The 12,858-nt window shown below is 39.0% G+C and overlaps 1 protein-coding gene across 1 annotated transcript in view; it reads right to left on the reverse strand.

Moving 5' to 3' along the window:
- Positions 1-12,858, reverse strand: part of ntrk2b (neurotrophic tyrosine kinase, receptor, type 2b) — a gene marked incomplete at its 3' end in the record, with an annotated part of 15,800 nt that overhangs the window by 773 nt on the left and 2,169 nt on the right. The window contains 15 exon segments of the mRNA XM_035668660.1: positions 423-581; positions 2,616-2,856; positions 4,279-4,451; positions 4,584-4,714; positions 5,373-5,561; positions 6,275-6,374; positions 7,068-7,102; positions 7,225-7,233; positions 8,574-8,882; positions 9,317-9,449; positions 11,471-11,607; positions 11,777-11,928; positions 12,014-12,082; positions 12,170-12,241; positions 12,334-12,408. Coding sequence (XP_035524553.1) covers positions 423-581; positions 2,616-2,856; positions 4,279-4,451; positions 4,584-4,714; positions 5,373-5,561; positions 6,275-6,374; positions 7,068-7,102; positions 7,225-7,233; positions 8,574-8,882; positions 9,317-9,449; positions 11,471-11,607; positions 11,777-11,928; positions 12,014-12,082; positions 12,170-12,241; positions 12,334-12,408 — 1,984 coding nt within the window.

Below are 12,858 nucleotides of genomic sequence, written 5' to 3' on the forward strand. Positions count from 1 at the left end.
TACTGCTTCAAATATTGAAATAATAAATTAAAAAGTAAATATTACTTAGGTAGAAAGACATTTTTAATTTCCAGTCACATTTAAAGTCAGTTTGATCACTTTTCAAACCAAATAGAATAATTACTTGTCCTGGTTCTGTTAAACTGTGAATCTTTACTTTAGTTTTCATTGGTCACTTATTGGACTTAATTTCCATCATCAATTGTGTTTTGGTGTTAGTTGTAAAGCTGTGTCACATACCGCTGATTTTTAAAGAATTCCTCAAGTTTCAAACTTTAGACCTTTGCTATAGCCCGCCAGGAGAAATGTCTCTGTTTTTAAGTGTGGGTTGTGAACTTGAGGAAGAATATGTGTAATTTAAAGTGTCTCTGAGCTCTGCGAGTGCCAGCGTTGACTAACTGCAGACCTCGTGTGACTCTGACCTCATTGTTGGAGAGCTGGTACCAGGGCTGCTTGCCGTAGGTGAAGATCTCCCACAGCACCACGCCGAGGCTCCACACGTCACTCTCTGTGGTGAACCGTCGGTACATGATGCTCTCTGGGGGCATCCAGCGGATTGGCAGCATCGTATGTCCGCCCACCTGCAGAGAGAGAGAGAGAGAACGGTGTCCATCAGAAGGCAACAACAGAGCACTGCTAAAGAGTTTAAAGCTGCTGGTTAGACTGACTGTACTTTATTTGCCTATTTTTACTTATGGTTTAGACTGAAACATCACAAACACTTCTGGATGTATTGTCATAAGAGGTTGAACAGACATTCAAGGTGCCCAGAGGATGAAATCTGATGACTTTGGTGATTCCCCGACTTTCCTATTCTGCCACTATGAAATTAGCAGCAATTTGTGTACCATCAGTGGTACACATATCATAGTTTGGTGTAATACAGCCCTGCAATAAATCCTGCAGACATGAAAGTTGGGATGTTTTAGAGAGGTGTTGATTAAACTGTAAGGAGGATGGTGTTTGTGGGGCTGGTTGCACAGCAGACATTTTGAATTGTCAAAGCCAGAAAAACACAAGTGGGCTAGAATAACAACAGATTAGTTCCATGAAGTGTCCCAGTAACAGTGACAGTTAACCTGCAGCCACAATAGTAAATAATAAATAAATAAATAATAAGTGGAATGTAGCTCTTGTTAATACACTGTATATGACTACTCCATTGTATTATATTATACGGAGAGATGTTTTTGTTATTCAGCCTACCCTCATTGATTTAAATTGGGTGGGTAAAATATTATAAACACATCTCTGAATAATTTAATACAGTTCAACAACGTCATGAAACGGCATCCTCCAGAATGATGGTACAGTTGAATCAACACCTCTCATCAAACTGAACATTATAACCTTCATAAAAGGTAGGCTTTATGACAGTGCTGTTTTATTACACTGCATTAGTTTAAGCTAGGTGTACTTAATAAACGAGCAACTGAGTCAATCTTTCATAGTGAGCAATTAAGTTTAGTCACTCTGGCATTCCTGTAACTCTCCAGTTATTCCTTCATAATCTTTTATCCAATCACAGTCTTCCTGTCTTCTTCTATCAGTTATTTCCTGTCTACTAAATGCATTTCCCTCTCTTCCTGTTGGCCCTTTTATCCAATCACCTTTACTGTACTTCCATGCTTTCCCGTTCATTGCCTCACATACATTACCTCACATCCACCATCATTCAATTATTTAATGTGCGATATTTGAGCCAGTGTCAGGGGTTTACACCAAATACGGTAGCCAAAGAGGCTCCGACAAATGGACTACTTTGTGCCCTAGCAGCTTAATTGTAGTACAGTACTTCATGAAGAATATATTTATGTGAATAAATAATGTTTTATAACAAGTTTTAAGCAACCTGGTTGATCTAATTTATTGTAGCATCATTATAGCAGATTAGACAGCCTCATATTATTAGATTTTCTTTCATGCTTTTGCTTTCTGTTTGATAAAAATGACTGATATCAGTAGTTAGGTGACAGGGCCTCTTTAGGATGATCTTGCAGGCAAGTGCATCTCAAAGATTATGTTTTTCGTGTGTTTAGATTTGTGACTTCACTTCAGGCAGCAGAGGGCACTGTGGGATTCAAGCTGGGAAATGAGACACAAAGGATGAGGGACTGAAATAATTCCATATGCTCCTCAACATGATATTTCTATTGTGTTGTTTTACTGGCCTGTATTGTAGCATCAAACTGTCAGTGGGTTATATGATGTACTATAACTCCTCTATGGTTCAATGCTGTTCATGCAGAGCGAAGTAGTAACTCCTTGCCCAGGGAAAGAGAAAAACTGCCGATGCATTTTTGCACTGTTGGCCCTTATTACCATGGAAACATTAATTTTATGCAGATTATAGAATTTGCATTTAAATGGTATTAAAAATAGATAAAATACCTCTGGTTAAAATTGTCATTTCTGCAGCTACACAGTTATTTCAGGCCAAAACTGGAATAAAATTCTAATTACATATTTGAGACTGTGTGGCTACATTTCCATATTTCTGTGTGTATATCAGAAGGTTGTGAGTGTGAGTGTGTGTGCATCTGTGTGAGTAAGAGACTGGGGGGGTAAGACGAGGTGAGAACAGGGACAATAATCAAAAAATACTTTGGACTTACTCTGTAGTAATCTGTGCTGTAAACGTCTCTGGACATGCCAAAATCTCCGATCTTGACCAGCAGGTTTTCTCCTACCAGGCAGTTCCTGGTTGCCAAGTCTCTGTGGACAAAGTGCTGGGAGGCCAGGTAGACCATGCCAGCAGCAATCTGTTGGGCAATGTGCAGCATCTGGGACTGGGTGAGCTCCACCAGGATGCTGTGTTGACCGTCTGCCATTAGCACTGCATCAGGACCGTGGGACCTGCACCCAGAAACGCTTCAATCACTCGTACCACAGAACAGTTGCAGCTAAATTTACAACAACCAAAATGTACCATTCCACTACTGGCAACCGAGTTTTCTATCATTATACTGTGATATAGTATGTCTTATGTAATTTTTCAAACAAAATGCCAAACATTCACTATTTCCATCTTCTCTATTCAAGAATTTGATGCTTTTTTTGCCATATATGATAGTATACTGAATATCTTTGGGTTTTAAGACTGTTGGTTGACTAAAACAAGAAATGCCAGGACGTCGTCCTGGGCTCTGAAACATTATAAGAGGAATTTTTCACTACTGGCATTTTAAATTTTGTATTAAAAATGTAACTATTAATTAAGAAAATTATTATTTTAATTATTTATTAATCTGCTGATTATTTTGTCATTGAACTGTTTAGTCTATGCAATGTTAGTCACAGTTTCCCAGAGTGGATGGGGAAATGAGATGTTCAGTTTATTATCATATCATATAAGGAAACCACCAAATATTTACATGAGAAGCTGGAACCACTGAATATTTGGCTATTTTTTACTTTGCAATAAAACTTTAACAATTATCAAAATCGTAGATTAATTTTCTGTCAGTTGGCTGATCGATTAATCTACTAATCATTTCAGATGTACATTAGTCCTAAATGATTTATAGATTACATAACAAGATTGAAATGACCAAAGGGAAAACCATTCAGCATCGCCATAAAGCAACACTGCTAAAATGGCCTGTATTAAATGGGTAGTTACCTCAGTAGAAACAGTATTACATTTTTGTTTAGTGGAGAAATTTGTATGATCTAACAGAATATATCACACTATCGCTGCCTTCAATGTACAGTGGACACTGTATTTGTACATTTTGGGATATAAACTTATTTGCTTTCTTCCTGAGAGTTAGATGAGAAGACTAATACCACTCTCTATATTTGTCCACTAAATATAAAGCTGGTGCCAGGAGACAGTTAGCTTAGCTTAGCATGAGGAACATTGGCAGCAATGGGGCTAGCCTGGCTCTGTCCAATGATAACAAAGTCCGCCTACCAACACCTCTGAAGCTAACATGTTAAATCTTGTTTATTTAATCTGCGTGTGTGGTTTCATGGTGGATTATGGGATTATTTCTTGGGCCAAGAGCAGTGACTTCCTGGAGTCTCAGCTGGTTGCCTGGCAACTCCATGGTGACAACAGGACTCCAGGAAGTCACAGCTCCCAGCCAAGAAGTAGTCTGGCACATAAAGGAATTTTTTGCTTTTTTAGGTGCTAGTAGTCCCTTTTTGTTTTTCTTAATCCACGTTTCCAGTCTTCATGCAAAGCTAATTAGCTTCTGGCTACAGGAAAGCCAATAAACATATTTAAAACCCATAACACATGTTATTATTTTCAGAAGCCAGAAATGATCCTACCTGAGGAACTTGTTTAGGTCACCATGTTTCATATACTCAAACACCATGATGAGCGGGTCACTCTCCACACACACCCCGTAGAAGGTGACGATGTGTTCGTGTTGCAGGTTGGTGAGAAGCTCGGCCTCTCTGTAGAAGTCTGCTCGACCGCTCTCATTGGCCTCTTTCAGAGTCTGACCAAAAAGGCAAAGACAGAAAGACCAGAGAACCACGGTAAGGAGCATATCTACAAGAATGTGAATCTAGTCAATAGATTGAAGGACAAGTGCATTGATTATCTGAGCGAACTGCTTCCTGATCTGTACCTTGACTGCCACATGGAGCTTCTCCTGATCTGGTGTCAGGTTGTAGCACTCAGCGAGAAACACCTTCCCAAAGGCTCCCTCTCCCAGCTCCCGCTTCAGAACAATGTTGTGTCTCTTGATGTGCTGGACGACTTTAATGCAGAATAAGACAAATCACTCCCAAGGTCATTTTGATGTTTTGGTGGAAATTTTGGTGCATGTAGATTGTTATTTGTTTATTTTAGTCCGTTATAGTTACGCAGGTCAAATTAGATTAGGCCTGCAAAAATAGTTTAAAAAAAAATCCAGTAACAATCTCCTACAGCCCAAGGTCACATCTTCAGCCTGCATGATTTGTCTGATGAACAGTCCAAAACTGATAGATATTCGGACAAAAGCAGCAAATCTAGAGGCTAAAATTAACAATTGTTTGAAAAAGATTTCTCAATAAAGTACTTAAACAATTATCAGAATGGTTGAGTGATTTGTTTTTCAGCCAATTGACAAATAGATTCAGCACTAATTAACATTTCTAAAAAGTATAGTATAGTATAGGACACCACATGCACTTGTGTCTGAGAAAGAAAAACATTTAGGTTGATTCTTCTGAGTTGAGCCTCCCTGTAAACAAGGTTGTGTGTCTGAACATCATCTGTAGGCTAACTGTCCAGCTGCCCTGCAGAGCAAGAGCCGCTATCACAATGCGGCAGGATGCTGACAATAAATATGGCGTCGGGCTGTGACCCCTGCATGGATTTATCAGAAAAGGTCCAGGTTACCAGTCGTTTGTCGAGCGAGGCGGTAACTCACACGTGTCAGATTTCAGCATGCTGCCGGAGTTGCGGAAGTACTGTGGGTTCTCAATGACAGGAATCTTTGTCATCCCAATCATCACTGCGTCTGGACCCATCTCCGAGGACGACGGGGTGTTGTTGCCATTGGAGACGTGATGAAGAGGGCTGGCAGAGTCATCGTCATTACTGATGACTGAGGAGGATCCTAGGGAGCCACAGAAGAGGTGAGAGACAAGTGGAGAGGAAAGGAAAAAAGGCCATAGAGGAGGAGAAGGAGGAGGGTCGGAGGGAGAAAAGAAATGGAAGGACTTGTAAATACGAGTTGTACATAATGACAAAAGGATATCAGTAGATCATAGGCAGTTGTTATCCTGAATTGACATGAGAGCATGTCTTCAGACCAGAGTAGGACATTCAAATGCTACATTCATTTTTACACTCATACAGTGGAAACCGCAATGAGCTTTGAATTTATGCGTGTATGTGTGTTAAGTGTTTATTAATGCTCTTGCCTCCTCTTACTTCTCTTATGCTTATTCACCTTCTTGCCAAGAGTCAGATGAGAAGATCAATGTCACTCTGTCTACTCTAAATATGAAGCTACTGCCAGCAGCTGGAAAGCTTAACAGGCCAGTTTTGCTAGCTTTTCCGCCTGTTTACAGCCTTTGTGTTACTCAACTCAACTTTATTTATACAGCACTTTACACACAACACAGTTGATCCAAAGTTTAACAGGACACAGAGAGGAAAACAACAATCAAGATAAACTAACCAGCTTCTGACTGTAGCCTCATTTAACACATTTAACACGGGAGAGTGATAACAATATTCTCATCTAACTATTGGTAAAAAAAAAAAAATATTTAAAAAGTGTATCTGCCAAAATGTCGAACTATTACATTAAGCAAATGAGTTCACCTTTAAGACCAAACTTTGAGTTTCTTCCATATTTCAGAATGATGACCATCAGAACACAGCCAGTCAAGGCGACTCCTGCGATTCCCACAACTACATACACCTGGCAAAACAAAAAAAAATATATTATTTGAAGCATAACTGACAACAAAAACATCCTTTAGGTCAGTGGTTCCCAAACTGGGGTCAGTATCCTTGTAAATTGACTCTGCGGAGTCTTGAAATTATTTACATGATGGGGAAAGCGTATATTTCAACATAAAATATGTTTATTTTTGCAGACTTTCATCTAATCATTGCTTTTTTTCTAGATAATTTTTGGTGTTTTGGACCTTTGACCTGGTGGACAGCTGGTAGACATATGTATAGTGCCTGAAGTGAACCAAAAAAAGTTCCAGTACCCTAACTCAGCACAACCACAATCCTTGAGTGTTAAGCTATGTGTTTACACAGCAATATAGTTACACTAGTTTTACTTTTTTACCACCGTATTCTACCCCTACTTTGCCTCTGATTGGCTCTGACATTTTTTTCTAACGCTAACCCTCTCACTTGTCAGACTTAATCAACCAAACTAGTGATGGCACTGAACAATAGTCAATCTGTTTGGGTGCGTACTTAGACTCAACAGGAGGTGGCGATATGCAGTAAGTAGTAAGGGTACTCATGTGGACAAAAATCAGAAGTACCAGGACTAGTGACAGGGGGTAACAGGTAAAAAAAATCATTTTAAGGGGCCACAAGCCAAAACGCTGGGAACCACTCTTTTAAATCAGGACCAATGAGGATCACTTACTGCAACACTGTCGTCGAGAGGAGGGGGTGGCGTGTCTGAAAAAACAAATCAAAATTCTTGTCTGAACATTTGAAAATAATAACAATTATTAAGTGCAATCAATTGATTTTGTAATGAGTGTCAAGTTAAATATAGCGTGTAAGAGTTCAACACCTACCGGGAGTGTCTGGGCAGAAGCAAGATGCAGGAACAGGCCAGGAGGAGAAATAGAGTTCATTTTAACTATGTATGCATAGTCATTTTCATCAAGTTAAAAAGAATAACCATTGTTGGTTTTATAAAGCTGAATCATTACTTTGTTGGGACAAAGGGGTCCTTTAAAATTGAATTTGTTCATTTTGTGTGATTTAACTGGACTTTTATTGTAACGGGTCACCGATAAGCTCTCGGACCTCAGTGCGGCCAACGAATGCACAACAACGGATTAAAGCACAGCACAAGAGCCTGCCTTTTCGACTAACGGGAGTAAACAGCTAAAGTTAGCCTGACACCTGGCATCTCTTCTTCCTCCCTCCTTTCATAGACTTGGATTGGTAACGCACTTGGCCTAGACAGACTCACATAACTTAACAGGCTTAACAGTTAAGCAAAAACAGTTTGATTACTGTTAATGTTGTGATGTGTTTTCCATTCAGGTAATGTTGTTGTGATGTTGATCTGATTAATGCAGGTTACTGTAGTAACTGTAGTCTTTGAGACAGTGCTTATGGTGATGTTTAAAGTTAAGTTATGCTTTCACCAGTACAACCGTCTTTGCATGCTACTAACTCCTTTTTCACAGCACGGTTAATCTAAGATCACACACATACACACCTCAATTTCAGCCTAAACCTCATCACTCAAGAGGAGACGGGAAATCTCTCTCCTCCATGCTCTTTGTCTCGAACCAACAAGTGTTTCATGCGTAGCTGAAACATCTGGTCCTTTTCCTTAGCTTAGTCTCTTTCTAGTTAGATTGTATACTGCCTGTTTTCTCTGTTTTGCTTTTATTATTTCTTTTATAAATGCTTGCGTTTATACATGCTGGTCTATTTAATTTCACACAAGAGTGGGTGATACCAGCCTCTTCTATGCTGAATTCCAAATACTTCATCTTGCTTGCTATTAATACTGATTTTGGTTATAGTTATTAATCCGATTTCTAAATTAAGTGTTTATGTGTATTTTGTGAGACTGAATCAATCAATTATTGGCTATTGTTTCCCTTCTTTAAGGGTGGTCCCACGAGGATCTTTAATGTAAATTAAAGTCATTTTCTATTATCTTTTGATAATTAATCAAATTTTAATAGCCAAAATTAATTGATTGCACCAATACAGTTTGGTGCCTCTTTAAACCACTGTTGTACCAACAAATGGTCCCACTGTGATTTTCATAGCACCTACAACTTACAGTAGTATCTGGAATCTTCTGTTAAAAACAGAAAGAAATCTATGTTAGCAGGCATGAACACAAACTAGCCTCAGAAATGAGTTGTAACTGAATAAAAAAAGAGCATATTGACACCTGCGTGTTCGATGGGTGGTGGCTCAATAAACTGGGCTGAGACCATCTTCTCGTCCTCGCCGTACTTATTCTTCGCCACCAGCCTGTACACGCCGTTGTGGATGTGCGTTGGGTTGACCAGCTGCAGGCAGCCGTGGTACTCGCTCTCGGTGGACACGTGGATCATGGTGCGGATGTAGTCATGCTCGCGGAGAGGCTCGTTCTCATGGTACCACTGCAGCTCAGGCTTGGGGTTCCCCGTCACGCTGAAGGGGATGCACCAGTGGTGGTCCTGCTCTGGCTCCAGCAGCTGCTGGATGGTGGGGGCAACTGACACGGAGGCAACAGTAGAGGAAGAGTAATAACGGGATGATAGGAAGATCAACACCAGGAGTAAAAGCCAGTAGGAAAAGCAACATTTATGGGTTTAGAAAGGAGATGCAGTTGGGGGTGGAGAAGAGAGACTGATCACACAACATTTAAACACTGACATCAGGAAAACATGGAAAAGGAGAATGAGAAACAATGTGGCATTAAACAAGCAGAGGAGAGGAGTATGGTAAGGAGTTATGGAAAGGAAACATGGAGAGTCAATAAGATTTGCCAAGTGACAGTAATGATAACAAACTGAGGAGCCGTGTGCGTCTACTGGAAATAACAATGTCTAGAAGAAAGCACTTAAGAGATCATGAGAGGAAATAAGGTGTGTGCAATAGTTGGTTAACATTTATAGTCAATGATAACAGAAAAGTAAGAGTCCTTACAGAGAATATTGAGCTGAAGTGTGGCCTCAGTCTGACCGACTATGTTCTCCGCGCTGCATATGATCAACCTGCCATTATCATCAGGAGACAGGTCTGACAAGGTGAGGCTGCTCTCCGTATCAGAAGTATCAACCTGTAAACACAGCAATATCAACCCCATAAACAACAAGCAGCGATGCACTGTGTGTTCTGACNNATTAACTTTTTCAGCAGTTTGAGCTACAGTAGTTCATCGGTTGGATCGGACGACACGTGCCAGCCTTCGCTCCCCACACGCACCAATGAGCCCATGATCCTGTCTTTGGTTCTCTACTTTTCTTGCTTGGACCACTTTTGATAAGTACTGACCACTGTTGTGGAGATGCTTTGACCCAATCGTCTAGCCATCACAATGTGGCCCTGTCAGAGTCGCTCAAATTCTCACGCTGCCCATTTTTGTATGTATGTAAAATTGGTGTGTTGGTGATCTTGATTCAGTGAATTACAAATTAGAGGCACTTGCACTCTTGAGTATTTCCATATTTATGCTACTTTATACTTCTGGTCCTCAGAGGCAAACAGTGCACTTTTTACTCCATTACATTTGTCTGAGTTACTAGTTACTTTCTAGGTTACAAGTTTTTAATTTTTTAGATTTTGAATTTGAATTGTTCCAATAAACTAAAGACTTAAGTGTGCCATTATGGGTTGAGAAAATTCTCCTACTTCTTAATATAAATTAAATATTTAAAAACCAACGTCACAAATGTCAGGACAGTGTTTATACAAATGCATGATGAATTTATAGAATATGATGCACTGCTGTAGATTAAACTGTATACTGTATATAAAGTGGTTAAGATTAGCTCAACCTTAAACATCTACAGCAGTAAAATGCAACATACACATTAATGCAGCAGTATTATTAATCCATAAACATGATATATAGTAAAACACTGACAGGGACCATTTTATTGCATAATGATTATTTTAAGTACATTTTGCCAGTATTACTTTTAACTTAAGTAAGGTTTTGAATGCAGGACTTTTACTTTGTTGAAGTATTAGTTGAGTATTATTGTGTGGTATTGCTACTTTTACTTAAGTAAAAGATCTAAATATTTTTTCCACCAGTGTCTTTAGTACATGTACAATAAGGTAGCTATTGGTTACAACAGGCTGACTGCACATTACATACCTGCCACCAACCTGAGTCAGTTTTAAAACGTTTATAACACAATTGAGATTAAGGGATAAGTCATATTCTCTATTTTTCTTATTATCAAAAGATCAACAGTGTGTTTGTTTGTTTGTCTGTTCCCTGCAGTGGCCCCTAGTCCATAGTTCAAGCTAAGTGCAAACATACAGTTTCATTAAAAATTACTCCACTACATTTATTTAATATATTTCACTAGCTACTTTGCAGATTCAGATTAATAATATAAAATAAAGTCGACAAATAAATTATGATGTATTATCTAAAGGTTAAGATGGAACTTTATTGACCCCGAGGGGGGGGAAATTCACAAGCTGCCTAAGAGTATATAAAGTTAATATAATTAGCTCCACTTTACCCACTGCAACAATAAAGTGATGGACACATTAATGCATCAATAATTATTATCCAGTAATATAATACTATTCTGAAATGGACCATTTAACATAATGGAGTAAGTATATTTTGAGGCTTTAGTACTTTTACTTACTGTAATTGTACATGCATGCCTTTTACTTGTGTGTGAGTATTTTTACATGTCAGTCCTTCTTTCACCACAGAGGGAACTCAGTGAAACCGGGCTCAACAATGGGGCTCTATGAGGAATAACTAAGCACAAACTTCTTAGTAAGATCAATTCGGTATTAAGTTATGGTCTTTTCATAGGATTTGTTGGTTAGTATAGAATATAGAATATCATCAAACATATCCTTTACTCGAGTCCAAGTCTGAAGTCCGAATCTCTATCTCTGACCTTCATCCCATTTTAGTTCACGGAAGGAAGCTTTGAAACTTGAGCTCATCTCATAAGTAGTATTTTCTACCACAGGCAACCCTTTTTCTAGAGTGTCTAATGTTTCCCACTCCACTCAAAGTGTAAAATAATAAACCAGGCGCCTGCTACATGTGGACCTGTACCTAAAGGTTTAACCAGGAAGCTGTGTGGTAGACCGGCTCACCTCGGTGTGGGTAGAGAGTAAATCAACGTTCCACAGGATCTCAGGAGAAGGGGAGCCTGAGGCGGTGCACACAGCTTTCACATCATTCCCCTGCATCTTAGTCACGGTTTTTGGGTTGACCTCTACTTTGGGAACCACTGCGAGAAATGAACAAACAGTAAACATCTGACCAGAACTTGACATAGATTGTTTTTAACAGATTTCTTTCTGTCTTTGTTTCGACCTCTCTTTTCTGTCTCCAGGAAGCAACCGTCTCTCTAAACGTCCAATATCAGCGTTGCTTATTATATCATGGTTTCACATTACCACAGTCTGGTGGAGTGAGTGAGATGAAAGCCTGTGACACTCCTCTCTCGTCTGTGCATTTCAGGTCTTGACTGTCGGGTTCTTCTAGGAGCCTCTGTTTGATCCACAAGTTTTCACAAACACAGTCGAGGGGGTTACCGGACAGGATTAGCCTGGAAAATGAAAACACAGCAACATTAGAAACTCGTCATCTCTGGTTGCACAACGCTGACAGTTATATGTACATGAGACACTTACGGGAATGATGTGTTAAAGTTCTGAAATGTTCTCCATGACAGCGTCGATAGGTTATTGTCTCTGAGATTTCTAAAGTGGGGGAAAAAATAACACTCAAAATCCAAACAAGACTACTCACATTTATATCAATGAAGTAACTTTTAAAATGTTTCTTACACATATTGAAGTCTTGTATTGTTGTAAAATGCATCTGGTGATATCGACGTCAATCTTGTCTTTATCACTGTTCTGTTGGAAGTCACAATGTAGAGTTATCAGTTAGCAAAAGAACATATTGTGCTTCCATGTGAAACACTGAAGACATACTGCACGATACTTACAGGTTTCTGAGGTTTATGTAGTGCCTCAGACTGTTTTCACTGATGTCAAACAGTCTGTTTTGATTAGCAATGTATCTGTGAAAAAAATTTAAAGGAAAAACCTGTTATGATGCAGAAATTCATGCATTCCTTTAACATAAAGTTTGAAGCCAAAGTAGTCAGCTAAATAACTTTATCTGAAGCTAGTTTATTAGTGTGCGGTATATTCTACAATGTCACAGAATCTGTTGTGTTTGTGTATTTTTATAAAACTATGACAGTGTGGTTGTTTTTTTCATTTTGTAGACATAGTCAGCTAAATTTTATATGCCCACACAGCTGTCATATTCCTTTCGTAAGGGAATTTGATCTGCAGCACATTTGATTGTCAATGTAGTGTGAAGCAGAACAACAGCATGTACTCACACACTGGAGTGACAGACATTATGTTTTGTATTGTTGCCGGTGTTGTAAATATTAGTTGTATTTATTACTGGACATACAAAAACAATGTAGTCTTTTTTTAATAAATATTAAAGTATTGCT

Source organism: Morone saxatilis, unplaced genomic scaffold, assembly GCF_004916995.1.
Source record: "Morone saxatilis isolate NCDOM2014 unplaced genomic scaffold, NCSU_SB_2.0 Contig21, whole genome shotgun sequence".
Classification (NCBI taxonomy): Eukaryota; Metazoa; Chordata; class Actinopteri; family Moronidae; genus Morone; species Morone saxatilis.